Source organism: Artemia sp. Qi Xiang Cuo, chromosome 13 (assembly GCF_049724085.1).
Source record: "Artemia sp. Qi Xiang Cuo chromosome 13, ASM4972408v1, whole genome shotgun sequence".
NCBI classification, from domain to species: Eukaryota; Metazoa; Arthropoda; class Branchiopoda; order Anostraca; family Artemiidae; genus Artemia; species Artemia sp. Qi Xiang Cuo.
In genome coordinates, this window is record NC_142806.1 from 55,226,662 (window position 1) to 55,250,460 (window position 23,799).

The following is a 23,799-nucleotide window of genomic DNA, read 5'->3' on the forward strand; positions in this document are numbered from 1 at the left end:
ATCAAAGAGACTAAATGCAACCAGATTATTAAAAGGGCATATTTGCAACATCTCAGAAATGGTTGAGGGTATTAAGTTGAAGTTTTATGGGTATGTTGAAGAGGATGATTAATTAAATAAAAAATATTGTGGGCTTCTAAGTTATCAAAAAGACATATTAGACTATCTCAGAAATGGTTAAGTTTATTTTCTAAATGATGACGTTTTTCTCATTTTTGTTGTAGATTTTTACGAAAAATAAAACACATAGCTCTAGGTTATTCATCAAATTGTTCGCGCTAATGAACTGTAAGTAAGGAGAATATTAGGACAATAGTTTTAAGCGGGATGGTACTCCCAGTCTTATTATTGTGAATTTTGTATTTCTTTTTGTTTGCTATACAAGGTGTTGCTGTTACAGTTCTTACTACTAGTGAAAATTGTTTGTTTATTTTTCTCTAAGCTTAATACATAAAGTCTATAGACTTCTTGAATATTTTTTTTTATCAATATTCACAATATTAGTGTCGATAATAGTATTTATTAATTTTCGTATTTAAATTTCTTATTAGTCTCTTTTTATTCTTATTTTGCACCTCTCATTTTTAAAGCTTACAGGCTTATTCAAACCTTTGTGCAACTCGGTTGGGCTCTTCAACTTGTTTAGATTGAAGTTCCATGTATGTTCTTTCACTCTACTTAACGTCAAGTTGAATTTTGTGTATACTTGACCTTTTGAGCGTTTTTCACACAAAGAAAGGGGACAAAGAGCCTCAAAAGCATTCATATTTTAGTGGATGGGATGCCCCTCTCCCCTTTCTGTGCATAATTGAATAAGTGCATCTTTTGAAGTTTTAATAAGTTTTTGATGAAACTACCTCTGAGGTGAAAGAAAACTTTTCTATGGATGTATTTTCCCTTTCTTCTGTGTTATAACCTGGTAGTTTCCAGGTTGTGTTTTTTTATTTTGTTTGTTCTTTTAATAATAGCAATTAAATTGCATCAATAATAACAGAATTGACATTACTGGAAGATGTGTGATAAAGTGTTTTATATTCAAGTCTGTCAAAACTTAAAGATTTGTCCATATTTCTGTGTGTAATTTTTCTCCCTTTTTTTTAAGCTCATTGGCAATCAGATTATGGAAAGAACAGAGAGAAAACCAGGTTTGTCTCTCCTTGTTTAATTAAAAAGTAAGGGGATGCAGTATATACTGTTTGTTCTTCCCTTTTTTCTTTATTCACTTTGATTAAAATATAAAAGACAAAAAAAACAAGAGTAAGGACTTGCTTAAACTACTGTTGCAAATTTAACATAAAATAAAAACCCGTTAAGTAAAATTGGTAAAATAATGTACTCCCTAGGATATATAGTGTAAAATTGCTGTTTCAGAGTTGCTCTGTAGCTAGAAGACCAGTTGCGCTCTTTTTGGTCTATATCATTTTTTGAGCTTTTAATACAATTTTTTAAATATTTCAATTTTTTAGGCTTAAAAAGGTAATACTCCTCCTCAAATTTGAAAAGCAATTGATAGAAATTTTCTTAAAGTAAATAAATCCATGTTTTTTTAAAATGCTATTTATTTTAGGGCATTAAAATTGGGTAAATACTCGTTTTATTATAATAAATAGGCTTTGATTTGCTTTGGGTCAAAAGTAGTGCCCAATCCCTTGACACTTCTAATTTCTGGACTGATCAAATTATCTAGCATTTTCTTTTTTACAATCGTCCTCTCCCTTGCCAGGGAAAAAAAATCATTTATGAATTCAAATTTAGTTTTTTTTGTTTTTTTTTATGATAAACCCTCTGCAAATACTCTTATTCATCAGCAGTAAAAAAAAAAGAAAAAAAAGCCTAGTGTGTCCTGCTTCCATCTCGGCGCGGGCGTTAAAGTAACAGACTGTTTATTTTTCCTTTTTTTTCTTTTTTTTTTATACCGCCATATCCTATACACCTCTAAAAAAATTCCGAGTTTGTCTCGGGGCTAAAAGGCCGTCTGACAACAAATGCTAAGGTGTATTAAAGTAGAAGTAATTAAAATTTGTAAATATTGGAATATTACCTGAAATAAAATTATATGTGCGGTTAAAGATAATGAACAGTCTACAGTGTTTATCCGTCCACATAATTTTATTTCAGGTAATGCTTCAACCTTTGGACATTTCATGCTGAAGAGAAAGAAATTGGCACTTCTTTACCAAATCGCCGCCGAGAAAAAGCTACGTGCGTTCTCGGCACGGCAATGATATTGCTTTGGGAAACATTTTAGTGATTGCATAAACCGTTCATTAAAAGAGAATAAGAATATGTAAATAAGGTGATATGTTGCAAGAGAGGGGCTACTCAAATAATTTATCACTCAATTATAAACACTTCACAAAGAAATTAATGAGTGCAATTAACAATTATATTGCTTTCTTTGTCCTTGCCTTTGGGTAGTTTTGCGCGATTTTAACTATAAGGCGCCAGTGGCGTAATTTCGTCAAAATCCTGGGAGGGGGGGGAGCAAAGTTGGAGCCAATTTTCCCAAATCAAGCAAAAATGAATGTGAAGGATGAAAATTGAGCCATAAAGTACCATAAAGGCAAATATATATTCAAGAAAACTGACCTGATTCTCTTGATGCTTGAATTATGCAGCCTTATCTTTGATTTGACAAGATGTTTTTGCAAAAAATAAATTTTAGTTTGGGGGGGGGGGACAAACCGAGGTTTAGAGGAGGAGGTGCCTCCCCTGCACCATAGCAAATTACGCCCCTGCAAGGCGTCGTAAAATATCGGTAAAATGCATAAAATAGTAAAATAGGTTACACACACAAGTAGTATCGGTATACGCACTTTCACACCTACATTCACACCTACAAGACCATACACACTTTCACACCTACATTCACACATACAAGACCATACACACTTTCACACCTACATTCACGCCTACAAGACCATACACACTTTCACACCTACATTCACGCCTACAAGAAGTTGGTCAAAAGTATAATAGATATGAACGATACGTAAAACGGGAAAAGAAAAATATATTGAATTGCACATGAAAACCCATGCCTTTGACACTATATTTAGACATGGACATTTTAAAAAGCTGGCACGCTATAATGCATGTTATGAAACAATAGTCAGGGTTCTATTGCACAAGAATGTGCGTCGTAAGTTCACGTGGACATTTTTTTTTTAAGTTGGCATGGTATAAAGTGGTCCAACATGTTTTGGGAGCATAGTCAAAATTATATAACTCAACCGAACTGTTTTTGAGCCAACATCCGTTTTTTAGGAGCCAATCAGAGACATCAAAGGTAGTTTGTTATTAAAAAGAATTGGATGTTACAATCAGAATTGTTTGATTGACATTTGCAAAAAAGGGGTAAGGAATTCACAAATTGGACTCTATGAACGATATTAATTAATGTTTGAATAATAGGAGTGTGATTGATTCTAATTAGTGATTGGATAATTTTTTAACAAGAAATCTCTGAATAAAAATATTTTTGGAGGGATGGGGTGATTTAAGCGAGGTGTCTTAGAGTACTTATAATGGTGTTATTTGGGGAGATTACGTTCCTTGACACCTTTCCAGAGCATGTACTTATGGATTTTAGCCGACTATGTTCCTTCCTGTGCTATTTGGGGAGATTACGTTCAGCGGGGAGTCTGAAGATTTAGAACATTTTATGTGTTATTGTGAAGAACTCAAGGTACTTAGAAGGGAAATTTTTGGGAGCGATGTCATGCATAGAAATTGTTTAAAAATTAAAATAGGAAATAGTTGTAAAGTGGATATTATAAGTTTGAGAAATTTTGTGAGTGCGAGGATGAGACATAGGGGGGGGGGGTTCTACACTGGGACAAGAATATGCAGCATAGCTTCACATGGAATTGGACAAGAATATGCAGCGTAGCTTCACGTGGACTTTTAAAAAAAAAGAGATATTTATTATAAATTTGGAACAATATCAATCTTTGGAAATGGTTAACGATAATAAACATGTTTTCAACCGGATGGGTTTTTGAAAGCACATTCAGCATGGCGTGCGCTATTTTTTTTTTTTATTTTTTTGGCAATTGGTATTTTTATCTGATAACAGGTACTATTCATTGCGACCATAGCTCTAAAAAAAGGAGGGATGGGAGCGGGGTGTCTTAGAGTACTTGATTCAAACTTTTACCTTGAGCATCGATGTTGTTAGCAGAATTTCAAAAGGATCGTTTATGAGTGCTGGCGTATCTGATGAAATAATTTAGGTCGTATGATAAATTTAATTTAGTTTTTTTAATGCAGTAGTTTTTTAGTGAGGACACTCGATATTCTTAAAGTGTTTGATTCAAACTTTTACCTTGAGAATTGATGTTGTTAGAAGAATTTCAAAAGGATCGTTTATGAGTGCTGGCGTATCTGATGAAATAATTTAGGTAGTATGATAAATTTAATTTTTTTTTAATGCAGTGGTTTTTCAGTAAGGACACTCGATATTCTAAAAGTGTTTGATTCAAACTTTTACCTTGAGCATCGATGTTGTTAGCAGAATTTTAAAAGGATCGTTAATGAGTGCTGGCGTATGTGATGAAATAATTTAGGTCGTATGATAAATTTAATTTATTTTTTGTTTAATGCAGAAGTTTTTCAGCAATGACACTGGATATCCTAAAAGTGTTTGATTCAATCTTTTAACTTGAGAATCGATGTTGTTAGCAGAATTTCAAAAGGATCGCTTATGAGTGCTGGCGTATCTGATGAATTAATTTAGGTCGTTTGATAAATTAATTTTTTTTTATAATGCAGTAGTTTTTTAGTAAGGACCCTCGATATTCTAAAAGTGTTTGATTCAAACTTTTACCTTGAGAATTGATGTTGTTAGAAGAATTTCAAAAGGATTGTTTATGAGTGCTGGCGTATCTGATGAAATAATTTAGGTCGTATGAACAATTAAATTTTTTTTTAATGCAGTAGTTTTTTAGTAAGGACACTCGATATTCTATAAGTGTTTGATTCAAACTTTTACCTTGAGCATCGATATTTTTAGCAGATTTTCAAAAGGATCGTTCTTAAGTGCTGGCGTATCTGATGAAATAATTTAGATTGTATGATTAATTTAATTTTAATTTTTTTTGCAGTAGTTATTTAATAAGCACACTCGATATTCTAAAAATGTTTGATTCAATTTTTACCTTGAGCATCGAAGTTTTTAGTAGAATTTCAAAAGGATCGTTTATAAGTGCTGACCTGTCTTTGATGAAGTAATTCATGTCACATGATAATTTTTTTTAATACAGTAGTTATTCAATAAGGACACTCGATATCCTAAAAGTGTTTGGTCCCAACTTTTACCTTGAGCATCGATGTTGTTAGCAGAATTTCAAAAGGATGGTTTATGAGTGCTGGTGTATCTGATGAATTAATTTAGGTCGTATGATAAATTTAATTTATTTTTTTTAATGCAGTAGTTTTTCAGTAAGGACACTCGATATCCTAAAAGTATTTGATTCAAACTTTTCCCTTGAGCATCGATGTTGTTACAAGAATTTCAAAAGGATCGTTTATGAGTGCTGGCGTATCTGATGATATAATTTAGGTCGTATGATCAATTTAATTTTTTTTTTCAATGAAGTAGTTTTTTATTAAGGACACTCGATATCCTAAAAGTGTTTGATTCCAACTTTTACCTTGAGCATCGATGTTTATAGGAGAATTTCAAAAGGATCGTTCATAAGTGCTGGTGTATCTGATGAAATAATTTAGATTGTATGATTAATTTAATTTTTTTACTGTTTCTGTACATTATATTTTGGAAATTAAAGGCTATCGTTATCATTTCAATGTCACAAGTTAAATCATCTAGGATGGCCATGTCACCAAAACAATCATTTAGAAATGTTTTTTAAAATCCACTTTCCACCCAAACTCAAAATTTGCGTTTAATGCGTATGTTTTCCCCTCAATTCTTCCAATACATTTTAAACATGACACGTGTGAATTTATCAAGAAATTAATTAAGTAAATTTTAAAGCAAAACAACTTCAACCCTTCGTGGCGCAATTGAAAAACACAGAAAAGGACAGACATAGCCTTCTGTATAATGCTAGAGATGTGTTAAATCATCTAGGATGGCCATGTCACCAAAACAATCATTTAGAAATGTTTTTTAAAATCCACATTCCACCCAAACTCAAAATGTTTGTTTAATACGTATTTTTTCCCCACAATTCTTCCAATACATTTTAAACATGACACATGTGAATTTATCAAGAAATTAATTAAGTAAAATTTAAAGCAAAACAACCATCAAGCCTTCATGGCGCAATTGGCTATGGCACGAAAAGAGCGGAAACTACCCCTTAAAAACGGAACTGCACCCTACGAGGCACAAACATTTTTTTGCAGCCAAAGATTATTACCCTGAAAAATAAATTTGCTCACCAAGTTTCGCAAAATAAATTCTTCTATTCATGCTCCAAGTCGTAAGAAGGAACTGAATGTACATCATCCATTTTTAACGTGTTTTATACGTTGTATCTGGGAAATTAAGGCTCTTGTTATCATTAAAATGTCAATCAACAATAGATATATTTAAATGTTTTTCTCCAGTTCAAATGGTTAATACCCCACCAAATGTGAGTCAAATTTCACTATAAACAGCTGTAACAATAATGTACTATCACAAACATTTTATCGCAATTTCTAATTATTGTAGCTAAGAGTAATGTTTTGTCTACATTCAACAGTTGAAAATATCTGAATGCATTTATTGTTGTGAAAAACCAAAATGAATGACTTGAAATAGAATTTTTAACAAGAAATGTATGAAAATGTTAAGATTCAAGCTAATTCTTGTAGGCTACCTTTTAAAATAGCTTTATGGGGGGGAGGGAGATACACAACAAACCCCGTAAAGCTATTTTAAAAGGTACAAGAATAATTTATTTAACAAAAATCCTCGCTTTTTGAATGACCACCAAGTAAAGAAAACAAACACACAGAATAAAACAACAGAGTCTCACAAACCCCGTAAAGCTATTTTAAAAGGTACATGAATTATTTATTTAACAAAAATCCTCGATTTTTGAATGACTACCAAGTAAAGAAAAAAACACCCAGAATCAGACAACAGAGTCTCTCAAACCCCGTAAAGCTATTTTAAAAGGTACAAGAATTATTTATTTAACAAATATCCTCGCTTTTTGAATGACCACCAAGTAAAAAAAAAAACACACTGAATAAAACAAAAGAGTCTCTCAAACCCCATAAAGCTATTTTAATAGGTACAAGAATTATTTATTTAACAAAAATCCTCACTTTTTGAGTGACCACAAAGTAAAGAAAAAAAACACAGAATAAGACAACAGAGTCTCTCAAACCCCGTAAAGATATTTTAAAAGGTACAAGAATTATTTATTTAACAAAAGTCCTCGCTTTTTGAATGACCACCAAGTAAAGAAAAAAAAACACACAGAATAAAACAACAGAGTCTCCCAACCCTAGTAAAGCTATTTTAAAAGGTACAAGAATTATTTATTTAACAAAAACCCTCGCTTTTTGAATGACCACCAAGTAAAGAAAAAAAAAGCACTCACAGAATAAAACAACAGAGTCTCTCAAACCCCGTAAAGCTATTTTAAAAGGTACAAGATTTATTTATTTAACAAAATCCAAAAATATTTTATTCAGAGATTTCTTGTTAAAAAATTATCCAATCACTAATTAGAATCAATCACACTCCTATTATTCAAACATTAATTATATCGTTCATAGAGTCCAATTTGCGAATTCCTTATCCCTTTTTGCAAATGTCAATCAAACAATTCTGATCGTAAAAACACTTTTTAATCACGTTTCTTGGAAAGGTATCTATAAGTACATGCTCTGAAAAGGTGCCAAGGAACGTAATGTCCCCAAATAACACCATTATAAGTACTCTAAGACACCTCGCTCCCATCCCTCCAAAAATATTTTATTCAGTGATTTCATGTTAAAAAATTATCCAATCACTAATTAGAATCAATCACACTACTATTATTCAAACTTTAATTAATATCGTTCATAGAGTCCAATTTGCGAATTCCTTATCCCTTTTTGCAAATGTCAATCAAACAATTCCGATTGTAAAAGCGTGTTTAATCATGTTACTTGGAAAGGTATCCACAATTATATGCTCTGAAAAGGTGCCAAGGAACGTAATCTCCCCAAATAACACCATTATAAGTACTCTTAAGACACCTCGCTCCCATCCCTCCAAAAATATTTTATTCAGAGATTTCTTGTTAAAAAATTATTCAATCACTAATTCGTATCAATCACACTCCTATTATTCAAACATTAATTAATATCGTTCATAGAGTCCAATTTGCGAATTCCTTATCCCTTTTTGCAAATGTCAATCAAACAATTCTGATTATAAAAGCGTGTTTAATCACGTTGCTTGGAAAGGTAACCAAAAGGACATGCTCTGAAAAGGTGCCAAGGAACGTAATCTCCCCAAATAACACCATTATAAGTACTCTAAGACACCTTGCTCCCATCCCTCCAAAAATATTTTATTCAGAGATTTCTTGTTAAACAATTATCCAATCACTAATTAGAAACAATCACACTCCTATTATTCAAACCTTAATTAATATGTTCATAGAGTCCAATTTGCGAATTTCTTATCCCTTTTTGCAAATGTCAATCAAACAATTCCGATTGTAAAAGTGTGTTTAATCACGTTGCTTGGAAAGGTATCCATAGGCACATGCTCTGAAAAGGTGCCAAGGAACGTAATCCATCCATAAGTACATGCTCTGGAAATCTTTTTCATATAGCTTCACGCAAATAGAATGGTAATTCCTATAGGACCGGTAGAAATGTCTTCCTATAGGACCGGTAGAAATGTCTTCCTATAGGACCGATAGTATTCAATAGATACATTCTACTTACACAGTTTACGAGGGTCCGTAAAATTACGGTAAAACACGTAAAATCCCCAATTTTACTGTGACCGATTTTACCATTTACAACACTAGCCTAAACGCATTAAACTCTTTTATCAAACCTAATCTTTTGCTTAAACCATCTTTCACTTGGTGCCCTAAGGAACACCGAAGGGTCCAGAAGAAATCTATGGAACAAATAAAGATTTTGTACATTTTGAGTAATAATAACCCTTTTGGCTCGCTACGCAGTCAAAGGGGATACGTTGAGAGTTATGATTTTAATATCATAATCATTATAATAAAATTATGCGCTCGTTGGCATAAGATGGATATATTTTTTTTTTATTATTGAAAAAAAAACAATCATATTAGTTCAATAATTTAGTGTCACTCAATAATCAATTATCTACTATATCAAATATTGACAGGTTTAAAGCATAAGATGTAAAATATTGGTTTGTGTTTAACTGTGGAGATCCATTTGTTTCTAATATTTTGGTTCTTTCTTATTTTATCTAGATTTATGTCTTTTGGGTCATTGCTGCCTTTCCTATATGCATAATTCTTAATTCAGTCATTATCGAATATCTGAGATACCCGTAGACGTGAGTGCTATGAAATAGTTTAATTTTAATTTGGTTGCTCAAAGTGTTGCTTGCTTAATCTGTGATTTAACAGCAGTCTGTCCGAGAGTTGTATTGTAAACAAAGCAACTAGAACACAAAACCATTATGTTGCAGCATGAAAAGTATTAATACCTTGATGGTAACTCATGTTCTTATATGTGCCTGTTTCAGGGTCATAATGTTCTACCATTTTGCCAAATATTGGTCTAAAGAAATAGATTTTAGTTAACTAAACTGTTAATTTAGTTAATTAAATGTTCTGCACTGTTCAAATTTCTGCTGTGCTGTGAGGTCTTTAGATGCGAAGAATGTTTGGAATAATTGTTTTTATTGTTTGTATTAATCCAAAAGAAGGTGTTGAAAAAGTGTTTCAAAGTAAAATTAAGAACCATATTAAATTGATGATGAGTGGAAATAATGTCTGATAATAATACCAACTTGAAAGGAACATAAGCTATTATCAATGAATAAATAGAGCCCATGGTGACCACAAATTAAAATAAATATTTCTACAAAACATGAAGATAACAGATACTGCTATGATTAAGAAATAAATTCAGTAACGAACATGAATTATTTGTAATGACAAGGAAGTTAATATACCAACAGACCAGAACCATTCTGAGAATGTTCTGCCATAATTACATCGCAACCATGTGCTTTTTATTTTTAATCCATTTAGTATTGTCACTAATTCATCCTCACAAAATAAATCTTCCTTAACATCTAAATTATCACAAACATTTTCATTAATTTTATCAATGACCTCCACTTCAAACCTCCTTAACTCGTATTTTAATGCTTTTTACTTTCCTTAAATTTCTCTTAGTTTCATATGATACATCACTCAAATAATTCCTCTGCAAATTTCTCTTATTGTTTGTATTAATCCAAAAGAAGGTGTTGAAAAAGTATTTCAAAGTAAAATTAAGAACCATATTAAATTGATGATGAGTGGAAATAATGTCTGATAATAATACCAACTTGAAAGGAACATAAGCTATTATCAATGAATAAATAGAGCCCATGGTGACCACAAATTAAAATAAATATTTCTACAAAACATGAAGATAACAGATACTGCTATGATTAAGAAATAAATTCAGTAACGAACATGAATTATTTGTAATGACAAGGAAGTAAATATACCAACAGACCAGAACCATTCTGAGAATGTTCTGCCATAATTACATCGCAACCATGTGCTTTTATTTTTAATCCATTTAGTATTGTCACTAATTCATCCTCACAAAATAAATCTTCCTTAACATCTAAATTATCACAAACATTTTCATTAATTTTATCAATGACCTCCACTTCAAACCTCCTTAACTCGTATTTTAATGCTTTTTACTTTCCTTAAATTTCTCTTAGTTTCATATGATACATCACTCAGATAATTCTTCTGCAAATTCCTCTCTTCTTTTAAACATAAAGCATTTAAACGAATATTCATAGTTGTGTTCCTAACTTTCTTTCCTTAGAAACCATAAGCGACTTTCTAAGTTCAGTGACTTTCTAACATCAGTACTGCTGTTTCTAACTTTCCTTCTAAAGACACTATCCAGCGAGTTCACAAACTATTTTCCTAAAATTGTTCGATCCATCTTCTACATTGTCAAATTTAACACTCTCCAGTTTAGTATTCAACTTTTCTCGGAAAGTTTCTCTCAAATTCTCATACTAGAGTCTAACAACGTTATAGCTTCCTGGAAAGTAGTTACCCTTCCCAGGTTTTTTCTTAGGTTAATTCTAGACACTATTAGGTAGTTATCTTTACTATTAACATCACTCCTAGTATCTTAGTAGATACTAACATCACTGTTAGTATCTTTACTAACAACACTCCTATGTACCCAAGTATCTTGTATCGATCCGGTCAGTCTTTACTTTACAATAACATAATCAATAAGGTTATTGATCATGTTAATTCCATGTTAAATTATGGGCCATATTATAACCAAATATTGTATTGGTTGTAACTAGATTGTAATACAAAATTGCAGCAGTCTGTAACCATTACAGTTTTCTTTGCCTTCGAAAAATTTATGTATGCTAGGATACCTTTCTGTTTGCAAAGAGAGCAACCATTGCTGTTTTCTTTTCCTACTTACCTATTTTGGTCGTACCTGTTATTTCTCGTGTTCTAGAAAAGCGTATTAACGGTAGATTATATGACCATTCGGAACTGCATAAACCGTTAAATTGAATTCAGTTTGGTTTCAGGATGGGTGGAACTATAGAGATGGCATTATCATATGCCATTAACCATTAATCATAACTTCGGTGATTAATGAAGCTTTTGGTAATAATCTTAGAGTAGCTGGTTTGTTTCTCGATTTGATTATGGCATTTGACCACCAAATACTATTGCAAAAATGTGAATTTTATGAATTAAGAGGGGCTACTTTTGCTTTGCATTGTGATTACCTCCAAAATAGAGATTAGTACGGTCACCTTCACGTAAAATTCTTGTTAATTTTGGTATGTCTTAGGTGTTAAAAGTCTGGGGTGTCCCCAGGACTCTGTTTTAGTTCCTATTCTGTGTTATGGCTGTGGTTGAAGATAAACCGGCTTGACCTAAATATAACTAAGTCAAGTTTTATTATCTTTTCATGGTCTCCAAAATATTATTCTTGGATTACTGAAGTAGCTTCTCCGAAGGGATTGTTAAGCGGTCGATGTCCATTAAGTACCTTGGGATTATTATTAATGAAAATTTGTCATTTAAGTACCATTTAAATAGTAAAACATTATCGTGTAATTTAGGGATTATCTGTAAATGAATACATTATTTTCCTTCATATGTTTTACGGTCATTGTATTTTTCTCTTTTACATCCATATATTTTGTACTGTCCGTCTGTATGGCTTGGTATATTCCCTCCAATACTTCGTCCAATACATGTACTGCTGAATATTGACATTAGATCATTTTGTGGCATAAGAAACCGGGATTTGGCCAGGTCAGTGTACAGTATAATTAATGTAATGCTTGCAGCTGGATTGTAGGATTTTTATACACTGATTTTTATGTACACATATTGTAATGGGTGCCTTCCAGACTTTTTTACAGGAATATCATAGGCAGCGCAATAGCGCTGCCTAAGTAGAGAACGATGTTGGCACAAGGTATTTTTTTTCGGTTTTAGACCAGGGAACTTCGTATCGAAGGAGTTGTCGTAGAAACTTCGAAAAGGACTCATTCGATTGAAAATTGGAGTGGCTTTTACCCTTTTTGAATGTCGAAAGTGATTTGAGAGCAGCTAACACCCCTTTCACGCCCACAATTTCACCAAACACATCCAATAAAATTTTGAGATAGCCATTTTGTTCAGCGTAATTGATTTTCAAACAGATTTTTTTTTTGGAGGAGGACACTCCCCCACAGCCCCTAGGCCAAGGGTTGTAAGTTTTGCCCTGGGGCCATAAAAGATTTTTTATAGAAAGCGTTGTCGTAGAAACTTCAAAAAAGGCTCATTTGATTGGAAATTCAAAGGGCTAGTGCCCTTTTTGATGGTCGAAAGTGATTAGAGGGCAACTAACCCCCCTCTCACGAACACGTTTTCCCCAAAAACATGCAATCAAAATTTTGAGATAGCCATTTTGTTCACGTAGTTGAAAGCTTTGGACACTAGGTCTTTGAGGATGACAAGCCCCCTCCCTCCCCACAGTCATCAGGGCAAGGGCTGTAAGTTATGCCCTGGGGGCATGTAAGGTTCTTATAGAAAGTGTTTTTGTAGAAATTTCAAATAGTGCTCATTCGATGGGAAATTGAAATGGCTAGGGCCCTTTTTAATAGTCGAAAAGTATTGGAGGGCAACTAACACCCCTTCCACGCCCACCATTTCCCCAAAGAGATCCAGTCAAAATTTGGACATAGCCATTTTGTTCACGTAGTTGAAAGTTCAGGAAACTAGGTCTTTGAGGCTGACAAGGACCCCCCCCCCCTCACAGCCCTTAGGGCAAGGGTTGTAAACTTGTAAGTTATGCTGTGGGGGCATGTAAGGTTTTTGTAGAAAACGTTGTTATAGAAACTTCAAAAAGGGCTCATTCGATTGGAAATTTAATGGCTATTGGCCCTTTTTAATAGTTGGCAACGATTGGACGAATAGTAACCTCCTGTCTAAAGCCCTCGTGTCCCCACACATCGGGTCAAAATTTTAAGATATTAACTATATTCGTAGCACTTAAAAGGTCAGGACATTACATTTTTTAGCATGAAACTCCCCCCCCCCAAGTATTCAGGGCAAGGGTTGTAAACTATGCCCTGGAGGCATTCAACGTTTCTTATAGAAAGCGTTGTCGCAAAAACTTGAAAAAAGGTTCATTCGATTGGAAATTCAAAGGGCTATTGCCCTTTCTGATATTTGAAACTAATTGGAAGGCAACTAACCCCCCTCTCACGCCTACCATTCCCCCAAACACATGCAATCAAAATTTTGAAATATTCATTTAGTTCAACGTAGTTTAAAGTTTTGCAAATTAGGTCTTTAGGGATGATACCCCCCTCAGAGTTCGCAGGGTAAGGGTTGTAAGTTATGCCCTGGGGGCAAATAAGTTTTATAGAAAGTGTTTTCGCAGAAACTTCAACAAAAGCTCATGTGATTGGAAATTCAAAGGGCTAGTGGCGTTTTTAATAGTTGAAAGTTATTGGAGGGCAACTAATCCGCCCCTCATACCCACCATTTCCCCAAACACATACAATCAAAATTTTGAGATAGACATTTTGTTCAACGTAGTTGTTAGGTCTGGAAATTATATCTTTGAGGATGACACTCCCCTTACAGTCCTCAGGGCAAGGGTTTTAAGTTATACCATGGGGGCATATAAGGTTTTTATAGAAAGCGTTGTCGTAAAAATTTCAAAAAGGGCTTATTCGAATGGAAATTGAAAGGGGTAGTGTCCTTTTTGGTAGTTGAAAGTCATCAGAGGGAAACTAAGCCCCCTCTTACGCTTACCAATCCCGCAAACACATGCAATCAAAATATTGAGATCCATTTTGTTCAACGTAGTTAAAAGTTCTGGAAATTAGGTCTTTGAGGATTACAACCCTTTCAGAGCCCTATGGGCAAGGGTTGTAAGTTATACCCTGGGGGTATATAAAGTTTTTACAGAAAGTGTTGTCGTAAAAACTTCAAAAAGGGCTTACTCGATTTGAAATTGAAAGGGCTAGTGCCCTTTTTAATAGTTGAAAGTCATTAGAGGGAAACTAAGCCCCCTCTTACGCCCACCATTTCCGCAAACACATGCAATGAATATTTTGAGATATCTATCTTGTTCAAGGTAGTTAAAAGTTCTGGAAAGTAGGTCTTTGAGGATGACCACCCCCTCAGAGCCCTCAGGGCAAGGGTTGTAAGCTTTGCTCCGGGGGTATATAAGGTTTTTATTGAAAGTGTTGTCGTAGAAACTTCAAAGAAAACCTTATTTGATTGGAAATTAAAAGGGCTAGTACCCTTTTTAATATTTGAAAGTAATTGGAGAGCAAATAATCCTCCTCTCACGCCCACCATTTCCCCAAACACATCCAGGTAAAATTTTGATAGAGAGCGAGTGCGTTGTCATAGAAACTTCGAATGGGGCTCATTTAATTGGAAATTGAAAGGGCTAGTTCCCTTTTTCTCGGCTAATCCTCTCCTTGATTTTATCAATTATAATTATATATTAAGCATATAAGGTCTTTGAAGATGACAACCCCCCCCCCCCCACACACACACACAGCCCTCAGGGCAAGGGGGTTGTAAGCTTTGCTCTGGGGGCATATAAGGTTTTTATAGAAAGTGTTTTTATACAAAAAAGGCTCAATTAATTGGAAATTGAAAGGGTTAGTGCCCGTTTTAATAGTCGAAAGTGATTGGAAATTAACTAATAACCCTTCCACGCCCACCAGTTATCCAAACACATCCAATCAAAATTCTTAGATAGCCATTTTGTTCAAAGTAGTTGAAAGGTCCGGAAATAATATCTTTTAGGACGACACTCCCCCCACAGCCCTCAGGGTAAGGGTTTTAAATTATGCCCTGGGGGTATATATGGTTTTTATTGAAATCTTTGTCGTAGAAACTTCAAAAAGGGCTCATTCGATTCGAAATTCAAAGGGTTAGTGCCCTTTTTAATAGTCGAAAGTGATTTGAGGGCAACTAACCCTCCTCTCACGCCGGCCACCATTTCCCCAAACACATCCAATCAAAATTTTTAGTTAGCCATTTTGTCCAACATAGTTAAAAGTTTTAGAAATTGGGTTTTTAAGGATGATAACCCCCTCAGAGCCCCCAGGGCAAGGGTTGCAGGGATTGGCCGCTGTCACTTTTATCACTTTTGTCACTTTTTTGGGACCTGTCACTTTTTGTCACTATTTCTGTCATTTTATCACTAAAGTCACTTTTTTCAACGTTTCGGACCTAATTTTTTTGGTGGAACAGTATGTTATAGTTGACTGTCAACTGTGGCATAATTTATACAAAAAGGTAAGTCTTTTTTTGATAATTTGGACTGTATTTCAAGACGCACAATGTCTATGGCTGTGATAAACGTGGTTAGTGTGTGTGTGTTAAGATATAGGCTCTTGCAAATAAGATGATTGATTGAATTAATTCTACCATACCATAACTGCCTATGGTTCTTTGTAGGCCGTTGGTTCACCTAGCATCCATTCTTGCCTGGCTGCTGAGCAAATTGACCGTTAGGCCAAGATTCCTTCTGTATGTTTTCAGTGTTAGCCCGTTTCTTTGATTTTAGACCATTTCCTGCAAAAGGCATGCATACCCACAGGTCTGAGGACGTCAAAATGTAAGATTAAATTCTTGTTTTCATTTGTTTTTTCAGTTTGTATTTGTATTAGCTTTATGTGTTTTTGAATTACGTCCTAAAACCCATTCTTATTTCAGGTTGCTGTAAATAATGGGCAAGACAAAATTTTTTGAGAGCTGGCTCAGTAGGGAAGACGGCGCTGGGCATAAAGTGAAAGAGTGGTGCACAAAATGGAGTGACAATAACAGCTCGTTTTACTGTAAAGTTATTAAAAAGACAGTCAGTTGCCAGAAAGGGTTCCAGACCCTTCTTCAACATGCAGCCGCACAAGATCACAAAAAGAATGCTTCTGCCATGTTAAACCAGCGTCAGTTGAGACTCACTGCATCAGCTTCAACCGGAAACCACCCAAACTCACATAGTGGCGATAGCGTACCACGAAAGAATCTGGAAATGCTCTGTGAGCAAGATGCAGCGTCAAGGGCGGAGATAGTTTGGGTTTTAAGGACTATTGCTAGTTCTTTTGCTGCAGCTTCTTGTGATCATATTGCCGAGGGGTTTCGAACAGTGTTCCCCGATGCTGTACCAGAAGGCTTCTTGTTAAGTGCTAAAAAATTACATACTTGCTGACGGAGGCTATTTATCCGTACTTTTGAGAAATTCTAGTTGAAGACATCCAGAAATCTGACTTTGTGCTGGAATATGATGAAACAACAAACAATGGTGGGGTAAAGGAACTTCAATTAAGAATTCGATACTGATCAAAAGAGTGGAACAAGTGGTTACTCAGCATCTTCGGACATATTATATGGGACATGCAACCAGTGAAGATCTGAGTAAGAAAATCCTGCAGAGTATCGAAGATAAGGACTTTCACTTGAGAGATTGCTGATGCTTGCAAGTGATGGTCTAACCGTGAATAAGAAAGTGTTGTTAATTGTAGACTCAGAAAAGAGAAAAAGGTAATCAAAAGCCCTATTGAATATTGGAACCTGCAACATTCATGCATTGAATAATGCATTCCTGAAAGGGCTACAAGAACTTGGGGAGGAGTGCTCTGATGTGATTATCGCTATTTGCCATTTTTTCAGCGGATGGCCAACTCGTTCTGACGATTTCAACCAGTGTCAACGGAAAGTTAAAGTTCCTCAGCATAAGTTTGTCAAGGACGTCCTCACGAGATGGCTCACCATAGGGGAAGCAGCATGCCGCTTGATCGAACAGTTGCCTGCATTGATAGAATATTTCCTAGAATTCATGCCAAAGACAAATAGTCTGAAGTACCTGATGTCAAATGCAAAATATTCGAAAAGCAAACAATGAAAGCCAAAATTGAGTTCATTGTAAGCTCTGCAGCAACTTTCACTGCTTTTACTGGTGTATTTCAACAACAGGAGCCATTAATTCATGTGGTACACTTTGAGCTGAGATGATTATGCACAGTTCTATTGGGGCAGATTATGCCAGCTGATGATGTCAATCTCCAGATCCTCGGTGGTTTTGAAGGCATAGATAGTACTGCAGATGTTTACCTACAGCAACCCTTGTGTAATGAAAGGGTCCTGGCTGCTCTGGATTCTTCGAAAGCTATTCTGAAAGACAGGAAAATTTCTTTCCTGAGAATCAGGAAGAATATCAAAGCTGCTGTACAGTACCTGCTGACAAAATGCTCTGTGAACAACTAGTTTTTCCGAAGCCTTGCCTGCCTAAACCTTCCCAATTCAGGGAGAATGGTTGTTATTACAGTCAGATCCCGTGCCGCCACCCACGGAGAGTCCTCGAATCGACAGCTATTGGCAAAAGATCCTGGAACTGAAAACACCATCTGGTGAAACCAAATATCAGGCCTTAGGTCGGATCTCTGGGCGGCTCTGTCAATCTGTCATGAAAGTGCAGACGTAGAGGGAGGATTTTCTCGGTCAGCTCTGCTGATGACTAGCCTTCAAGCGCGTACAGAAGAGCGGACGCTGAATGCTAAGGTTTTTGTTACGGATGTGCTCCGCGACTATGAGAACAGACCAAAGCGTGTGCTGATCACAAACAAGCTGCTTTGTCTGGCTAGATCAGCTAGAGCCAGCTATGAACTATACCTTATTGAGTAAAGACAGGAAGAATCAGAGAGAGAGAGAAGCTTGAAGCTGACAAGAAAGTTGCTGAACAAGGAATCCAGAAGATGGCGCGGAAGAAGCAGAAAATAGCGGACCTAGAGTCAGACATTGTACGAAAAAAAGAGATGGTTAAGCAGAAGAAGGAAATAGGCGATACCCATCTGAGAGAGGCCGGAGAACAAATGAAGAAAGCTGTGGAAGAGAAGGACTTTTTGAACATTGATCTTGCTCAAAGTATGTTGGAAGCAGCATTAAAAGCTCGCTCCGAAGAAAGGGAAAGGGCAGATCATGCTGAATTGGTTGAAGCACTTGTTCTGAAGAGAAAATCTAAACTAATTGATCGCCTTTCGAAAAAGTCAAAGAAGTGATGACATAATGTCCAGTGATTGCTTATATCTAGTCGTGGCTGACGCTTCTTTTTCAATAACTGAAGTTTCTTCTTTACCGAAGTTCAGTTTTCGTTCCTAGTACCATAATCGAAGTCGCACAATTATCGAAGTTATCGTTTTGTATAATTAAATTAATAAAATCAGTTGAAGAAAAAAAATAAGGATTTCAGCCTTTCTGTCCATAGCTTATTGGGCTCTCAAAGGCCAGTGATGATCTTACGGTAGTAATTGGGATCCGTGTAATCAATCTGCCTATGCTTTGACGGCTTCTGAGAAGTCACGTTTTGTCACTTTTTTGGTGTCCTCAAGTAACTAAAGTCACTTTTTTTGCGCACCTCGTTGCGGCCGACCCCTGGGGTTGTAAGTTATGCCCTGGGGGCATATAAAGTTTTTTATAGATAGTGATGTTGTAGAAACTTGAGTAAGGGCTCATTCGATTGGAAATTAGAAGAGTTTGTGCCCTTTTTAATAGTCGAAAGTGATTGGAGGATAACTAACACCCCTGTCACACCCACCATTTCCCCAAACACATCAAATAAAAAAAATTGTTTAACGTAGTTAAAAAGTCCGGAAATTATGTTTTTGAGGATGAGACTCCCCCCACAGTCCTCAGGGCAAAGGTTTTAAGCTAAGCACTGGGGGCATATAATTTTTTTTATAGAAAGCGTTGTCGTAGAAACTTCAAAAAGGGCTCATTTGATTGGAAATTGAAAGAGCTAGTGCCCTTTTTAATAGTCGAAAGTGATTGGAGGGCAAGTAACCCCTCTCTCACGCCAACCATTTTCCCAAACACATCCTATCAAATAGCCATTTTGTTCAACGTAGTTGAAAGTTCTGGAAATCAGGTCTTTGAGGATGACAGCACCCTCACAGCCCTCAGGGCAAGGGTTGTAATTTATGCCCTGGGGGCATATAAGGTCTTTATAGAAAGCGTTGTCGTAGAAACTCAAAAAGAGCTGGTTCGATTGGAAATTGAAAGGACTAGTGCCCTTTTTTATTGTCGAAAGTGATTGGATGGCTTAACAATTTTTATAGTAAAGAGCGATGTGGGTACATTTTTTTTTTTTTTTTTTTTTTTTTTGTTTACCAGGGCACTTTGTATCGAAGGAATTGTCGCGGGAACTTCGAAAACGGCTCATTCGATTGTAAATAGAAAGGGCTAGTGCCCTTTTTAATAGTTGAAAGTGATTGGAGTGCAACTAACCCCCTCCCACGCCCACCCTTCCATTTGCCTATTATGTTTAAAAACTAAATGTTGCCTTAAGATTAAATCAAAATTAACTGTGTTAATGTTAATTCCCAGTTAGGCATCTCAGCAGTATCCCAAGAACGACTGAGGGGATTATTTTCAAACTTTCGGGGATACTTCTGCTCTTAAATTTTAACCAAATAAAAATAGCGTAAGTTTATCCAAGCTATCAATGAAAGTAAACAGGTTTTCTTGCGAATGGTATCAAGTTTTCTAGTTTTCTAGTCATGTCAACCAGAGGAGGTATGAAACTAAATTAAACACTACTATTTATGTCCAGATTTTTAAAAGGGTGTATGTTATTAAAAATTGCTGAAAAATTTTCTCCAGCATATAGATAGCAGGCCAAACTATAAAGTCTTAAAAAAATGAAAAGATTTAAACTATTATTATCTTGAAATTTTTATTTACCTGAAAAAACTATGTCAATAATATAAAACGAACAGGAAGTAATTAAAAAAAATTTCCTCAAAATAAGTTTTTAATGAAAAGTAATGAATTCCATTAAACCCAAAATGATTAAAAATAAAATCAAATAATCTACCAAGTGTGAAGCTACCACAAATCAGCATCGATGAATAAAGGAAACCCAAAACGAACAGAAATTATAATAAATAACCGAGTCAAACTCAATACAAGCAGAAATTAACATGATTAGGGCTCAAAACTCCTATGCCTTCTCAAGGCCAGAACATAATTTGCACTTTCTTGAAAAAAAAATATAAATGTTTTTACTTTTATAACTTTAATAAATCAAATAATATTATCATTTTGATTCTTAGCATTGATAGTGTTAACTTCGTTTTTATCGGCTTCCGACGGCATATTTTCTGGGAATCTACTCAAAAAGTCACAAGCTGCATTTTGTTTACCTTTTAAATATTCAAATTCGTAATCTAGATCTTGGATTTTCATAATTCATCTAGCTAGAATTCCCGTGGGGTTCTTAAATGTGCGCAGGTACTGCAAGCTTTCATGGTCTGATCGTAGTATAAAAATTCTACCGATTAAATAGTGTCTAAATATGTCCAAGTGGTGGATTATAGATAATAATTCTAAGTTTGTGGGGAATAACTACTATCGCCTTTTGATAAAGTTCTACTCGAATAGCATATAACTTTTTCTATTTACCCTAAATTTTTCTATAACCCTAATCCTCTAGAGGATTAGGGTTTTCTACCGGGATTATTTGCGAAATAATAGCGCCAATGCCCTTTGAACTAGCATCGGTTGTGACCACAAATTGTCCGTTTTCGAAATCAGGAAGTGATCATATTGGTTCAGAAGTGAGTACCTGTTTGAGACGATTTAGGGAAATTTTAGCTTTCTTGGACCAGATAACATTTTGGGATTTCCCTTTAGTTAACTCCGTGATGGGTTTCGCAATTTGAGTGTGATTGAGCACGAATTTTCTAAATTAGCCTGTAAGACCTAGAATTCCTCTAAATTCTTTCATAATTCTGGGGGTTTGAGGTTTTCAACACATTTTATTTTATCAGGGTCTGGAGATATCTCTCCTTGCGTCACCACTACTCCTAAATATTTATTTTTTGGTTGAAATAAATTTACTTTTTCAGGCCGGCATTTTAAGTTGCCCTGTCTGAATTTCTCGAACACCTTAGCTAATGTTTCTAAGTGTTGTTCAGCGTTTTCTCCCACGCATATGACATCATCAACAAAAAGAATGATATTTTTTAATCCTCTAAATAGATGCAATAATGGTCTACATAGTGCGCTTGAACTTGTCTTTAAGCCCAAAAGGTACTCTTAAATATTCGTATGAACCACATTCGGCCGTAGAAAATGCAATTTTATGGACATCTTTTTCGGCTATTTTCACTTGGTGGTAACCTTGGGTAAGATCCAAAGAAGTAAAGATTTTGTTTTTGCATGAAATAGTCAAAAATTTCATCTATTCTTGGTAAAGGAAATTTATCACTAACTATTTGTTTGTTAAGGGCTCTATAATCTACTACAAGTCTAAGATCACCATTCTTTTTTGGTACCAAGATCACTGGTGCACTATACGGACTTATACTTGGGCGTATAATTTCATTTTTTTTCTAATTCATGGATTTTATTTTTTAACCATTCTTTGTGCTTATACGGCACACGATATGGTTGTTTCGCTACAGGATTAGCAGTCGTTAAAATTTAATGTTCATAAAATTGTATCAGTTCGATGTCATCTTCAGATGCGGAAAATACATCTTTAAAATTCCATAATAATTCGCATAATTTTTTCTTAAGATCTAAGTCCGTAAAATGATCCATATTAAATTTGTTTATGTGATTAAGTTAGAGGGTATTTGTTATTAGAGTTTTAATGCCGTTAACTAGGTTCCTTTTAGAATTATCCCATTTATTTAAATCATTTTCCGAGATAACTTAGATTTGGACTAAACATGTCCCCTTTTATATTGTAATTGTATCATTTTCATGTTTATTAGTTACCCAAATAAAACCTCCTCCTTTGTTGTAAGCTATAATCTGTTCTTCGCATAGCAGATTTTCGGGAATTTCATTTGACGGGATCGCAAACCATATTTCAGATTTGCTATCCACTTGTTCAATCATTTGTGATATTTGAATTCTTTGCATTGTTTTGGGAGGGATCTTTGTTTTTCCGTATCGCGAATCCATAATATTGTTCTTTATTTTCATTGTCTATTAGATTCATACTGGCGCTATGCTGCGTCATTGCGGCGTGACGTTGGGTTTTACTATGTTTTTCCATAATTCCGCTTTTTTCTTTATTTTGTTTGACCTTTACTGTCGCATATCTCCTATTTTTATTTTTGCAGATTCAATACACTTATTATTTAAATTTACTTCATCTCTACGATGTCTCTCAGAATAACTGAACGAATTTTTGGTTATGCCATTCCTTGCTTGTGAGACATGAGGTTCAAAAGATTGCGACATTGTACCGCTAGAAATTTTATTCACTGTTACGTTGTCTTCGTAACCTCTGTTACAGTTTCTTAAGGTAGAAATTCCTTCGCCTACCTTAGCCGGGTAGACAAGCCTTTCGTTTGCCACGTCTAATAGTACTCTATTAGACCTTAAAATATTTGCGCCGATTATGGCTTCCTACGGAAAGTTATCGCATATTATTAAATTTGTCGGAAAAATTCTATTATTCCTTTTTACATCTAAGCGAATTGAACCTCTTGCATCCAATGTATGCACTGTCACGCTAGTTAATTGGGATTATTAAAATTTCTTTGTCGCCTAATATGCGGAGGCATCATATTAAATACGCATGAGTTTATGATGTTCGCAGTAGCACCAGAATCAATTAAGGCTTTAAAGTAAACATTTGCTACGCAAAAATCATTAAATATAGGTAACTTGTTATTACTATCACTACAAGACGGTACTACTATTGGTTTGGACCTATTAAATATTCTGGGCACCCTCTGGGTCCAATTTATTCTTCTGAGGGGCCTGACGCGTTTCCCTGAGGATTTATTTCATGCGCTGGTGCCTGCAATAGATATTCAGACATGTGAGATTCCGTAGGTATATCTAATTGATTTACATTTGTCTGCCTTCGCCATGTATTATTACTGTAGTTTGGATTTCTTGCGTCAGTGCCGGCTGGCGCTGACTGTCAATGCCGTTGGCTTGAAAAATCTTCATTTCCCGTCGGCCAATTAACTAATTGCCGTCGGCTTGAAAAATTTGTATTTCTCGTCGGCAAATTTTCGGGATCTCTATATACCACTCTCGCATAATATTGCCTTTGGCGAGTATTTGGGTTTTCAAATCGGTA

General features: G+C 35.1%; 1 protein-coding gene across 1 annotated transcript in view; it reads left to right on the forward strand.

Moving 5' to 3' along the window:
• Positions 1-1,108: 1,108 nt before the first annotated feature.
• LOC148945448 (uncharacterized) overlaps positions 1,109-23,799 on the forward strand; it is a 34,336-nt gene continuing 11,645 nt past the window's right edge. The window contains exon 1 of the mRNA XM_089099350.1: positions 1,109-1,145. Coding sequence (XP_088955476.1) covers positions 1,121-1,145 — 25 coding nt within the window. The 5' untranslated portion in view covers positions 1,109-1,120. The remainder of the gene's footprint in view (positions 1,146-23,799) is intronic.